General features: G+C 36.6%; 1 protein-coding gene across 1 annotated transcript; it reads right to left on the bottom strand.

The window, feature by feature from the left end:
• Positions 1 to 1717: 1717 nt before the first annotated feature.
• On the bottom strand, positions 1718 to 2718 carry LOC100665077 (olfactory receptor 51L1-like). Its single transcript, XM_003421462.3, has one exon. It carries the CDS (start codon positions 2648 to 2650, stop codon positions 1718 to 1720), a length of 933 nt encoding a protein of 310 aa, XP_003421510.1. The 5' UTR covers positions 2651 to 2718.
• Between the last annotated feature and the right edge of the window lie 533 nt (positions 2719 to 3251).

The raw sequence follows: 3251 nt of genomic DNA, 5'->3' as shown, positions 1-3251 counted from the left end.
CTTTCCCTCCAATTTATCCCATTTGTAATGGAAATGTCTACTTTGTGCATGTTCCACCATTGTACTTTAGAAACAGATAACTTGTAGTCTAGATTTCACATGTTCACAGATGAAAAATAGAATTTTGCCCCAGGATAGAATATGCCTAAATTCTCACGCAAATTTGATTTAGATGCTTCCCTAGATGTGATTTTTATCTTGGAATTGATTCAAGACTTTTACAGTGGTGTGAGGGGTGAATGTGTTTTGCATGTGGCAAGGATATGAATTTTCATATTTCTGTTATAGTCACACCAGATAACTAAAATACTGTCTTAATGAATCAGATTCTCTATGGTAAGAGACAAATAAAGTGTTTTTCAGGTAAGACAAAGGCACTGAGTTCCAAAAATTGAGACTTCTGGAATGGTACTAAAATTAAAAATGATTAATGAATAACTAAAAGCAACAATGGCAGAAAAAGTCCACTTTTTTCCAGAGTGTCTACACTGAGAATGAGGTAGGCAAGCTCTAGATTTTTTAGAAGCACAGAAGAAGTAATAAGTCACATCTATAAGACCCTCTTTACCATACAAGCATTTAGATATAATATGAACTTCCTAAGCATGTGCAGGACACTATGTAAGATTTGTAAACATATGTTGTGGGAAATTTTAGTATTGTTTTCTAAGTGGTTCTGAGAAAGTCTGTCAACTAGCAAAATGTCAGTGTGAGGATTATGGGACCCTGCATAACCTCTTAGAAGCTTATTTCCTCGCTCATAAAGTATCTCCTCTATCATATTAATCTGGACATGCTTCAAAAGCAACTACTACTACCTTATTATTACTCTGACTAAATTATTACTACTACTGTTCGTATAAGTTATTTTAATGACTTTAGGAAGGAAAAACATAACTATAGTAGGTGCTGTCCTAATAAAAAATATCTTCCCTCTAACAAATATTCTTGGGAAAATCTCTCCAGTAGACAATCAGAGTAAACAGTGTTCTTTTATTCAAGTTGATCAGCAAAATACAAACACAAAGCAAAAACTACAACTTGGAATTCCAATGCCCCAGTTAACCTTCAATTTTAACCTTTTTAAAGTTTTTTTTTTTTTTTTTTTGCCTTATTCTCTGAACTTTATATGTGTACCCTATGGTTTTCTATCTGTAGATGACAAAAAATTGGGAGAGATATATGGCAAAATAGTAAGATATAGTTGAAAAACAGGAATGAAATGAGATAAAACTCTCACAAATGAAACCTAAAAAAACTAAATAGAAGGAGTGAAAAAAAAGTGCAAAATATCATCTTTGGAGAATATTCATTAGGAGTGAAATTGTGGACTCCATGGCACCAAGTTATAGCATGTTCTGTGGTAGATGTCTTACATTCTGCATTACAAATCTTAAGTTATATCCACTGATTCCATGACTATTGGTGCCTTTCTGAATATATAGGTTAGTAAGAAGTAATCCTTTATTACTTAAATTATTAGTCATCTATTTTAGTTGAGTTACTTGAGCAAAAGAAAGGTCACAGTATATTGTTGCTATGTTTATGAAGACCCAAAATAATGAGGGAGGTAACTATGCACATAGGATTTGTGAACATAGAAATAGTTCCCGATGGTGTATATATGTATATATGTATATATTTATTTCACCCAAATTAGAAGTTAATTTCATAGTGATTATTTCAAAAATATGCAATGACGCTAAAGTTTTCTCTGCTACATTTTCAGTAGAATTCCCAGAATACGAGTACTTATCTCCCGGGTCTTAATGCAGTACACAACAGGGTTGAGAACAGGAGGGACTAATAAGTACACATAGCCCATGATAATGTGCACCACAGCTGGAATATGCTTCCCAAAGCGATGGATAATGGAAACTCCCAGCATAGGGACATAGACCAGCAACACCGCACAGATGTGGGAGACACAAGTGTTGAGGGCCTTGAATTGTTCTTCCTGAGAGGCAATGCCTAGCACAATGATCAAGATCTTCAAATAAGAGAGGAGGATGAACAAAGAGTCCAGTCCAAAGGTGATGAGAATGATAATGAGGCCATAGATGCTATTGATGTGGTGGTCAGAACAGGAAAGCTTGATTATATCAGGGTGAAGACAATAAGAGTGTGACAGCACTTTGGTCTCACAAAACTTCAGCTGCTTAAGGAGAAAAGGTGCAGGGAATGTGACAGCCACAGCCCTTATCAAAAGCCCCACACCTGTCTTGACAATGGTGTCATTAGTCAAAATAGTAGTGTACCTGAGTGGGTTGGAGATGGCCACAAAGCGGTCAAAGGCCATGGCCAGTAAGATGCCTGATTCCATTAGGGAGAAAACATGGATGAAGAACATCTGGGTAAGGCAGGCATCAAACTGTATTTCAGGAACAGTGAACCAGAAAACCTTGAGCAGAGTAGGCAGGGTGGAAGCACAGAGCCCCAGGTCACTAGCAGCCAGCATGGAGAGAAAAAGGTACATGGGTGCATGAAGTGATGGTTCCACCCAGATAACCACTAAGATTATACTGTTACCCAGAAGGGCAATTATGTACAGGGCATAAAACAAAATGGAGGTCATTGGATGGGAGGCCTCCAGGCCAGGGAAACCAGTTAGAAGAAAGGGTCTGTAGGTGCTACTGTTGAAAAGGATCATGATGTCTGATTTATAGTAAAGAGGTCAATAGTCACTTTTCTCCATGGTAGCAGGGTCTCGATTAGTACATCATCATCTTTTTCACTTCCAGTGAATAATTTGGAGTACAAAGGTCAATAGTTGCTTCTTCCTAAAGTGATAGAGTCTGAATTAGCACATGGTCACCATTATCCTTTGTAATTAATGTGCCTGTATCATGAGCTTTTCCTTAGGCACTACATAAAATCAGCACACTATTGGAGGCACTAGTTAACATTAATACAACAAATCTGTAAAGCAAGTGCATATAGTTATTTGATTTCACCATATATGACTAATTTAATTAAGACATGAAATATCATGTGTAGAGAGAACATCTGCGAATTTTTTAATATAAAACATGATTATGCATCCTGTGAGAGGACACCCTCATATTAGTTTGGCAAATTACAGTCTGACGGAATAGGTATGAAGTAGAAAAACCTCTCCTTTATTCTTGGTTTGTTTTATCTTTCTTCATGGGCATTAAGAAAATTGAGTAACGAAAACAAAGTGAAGATGTGAATACCATCCATAAAGAATCCCTGTCCATGCAATGCGCATGGAAGTAACAGTCAAGAAA

This window comes from Loxodonta africana, chromosome 7 (assembly GCF_030014295.1).
Source record: "Loxodonta africana isolate mLoxAfr1 chromosome 7, mLoxAfr1.hap2, whole genome shotgun sequence".
Lineage (NCBI taxonomy): Eukaryota > Metazoa > Chordata > Mammalia > Proboscidea > Elephantidae > Loxodonta > Loxodonta africana.
Note: the sequence above shows the minus strand (reverse complement) of the source record. Positions and strands in the feature narration are given on the sequence as shown.

Bases quoted from the DNA above. Each gene is read 5' to 3' on its own strand.
- LOC100665077 (XM_003421462.3), bottom strand. From the start codon at position 2,650: ATGATCCTTTTCAACAGTAGCACCTACAGACCCTTTCTTCTAACTGGT.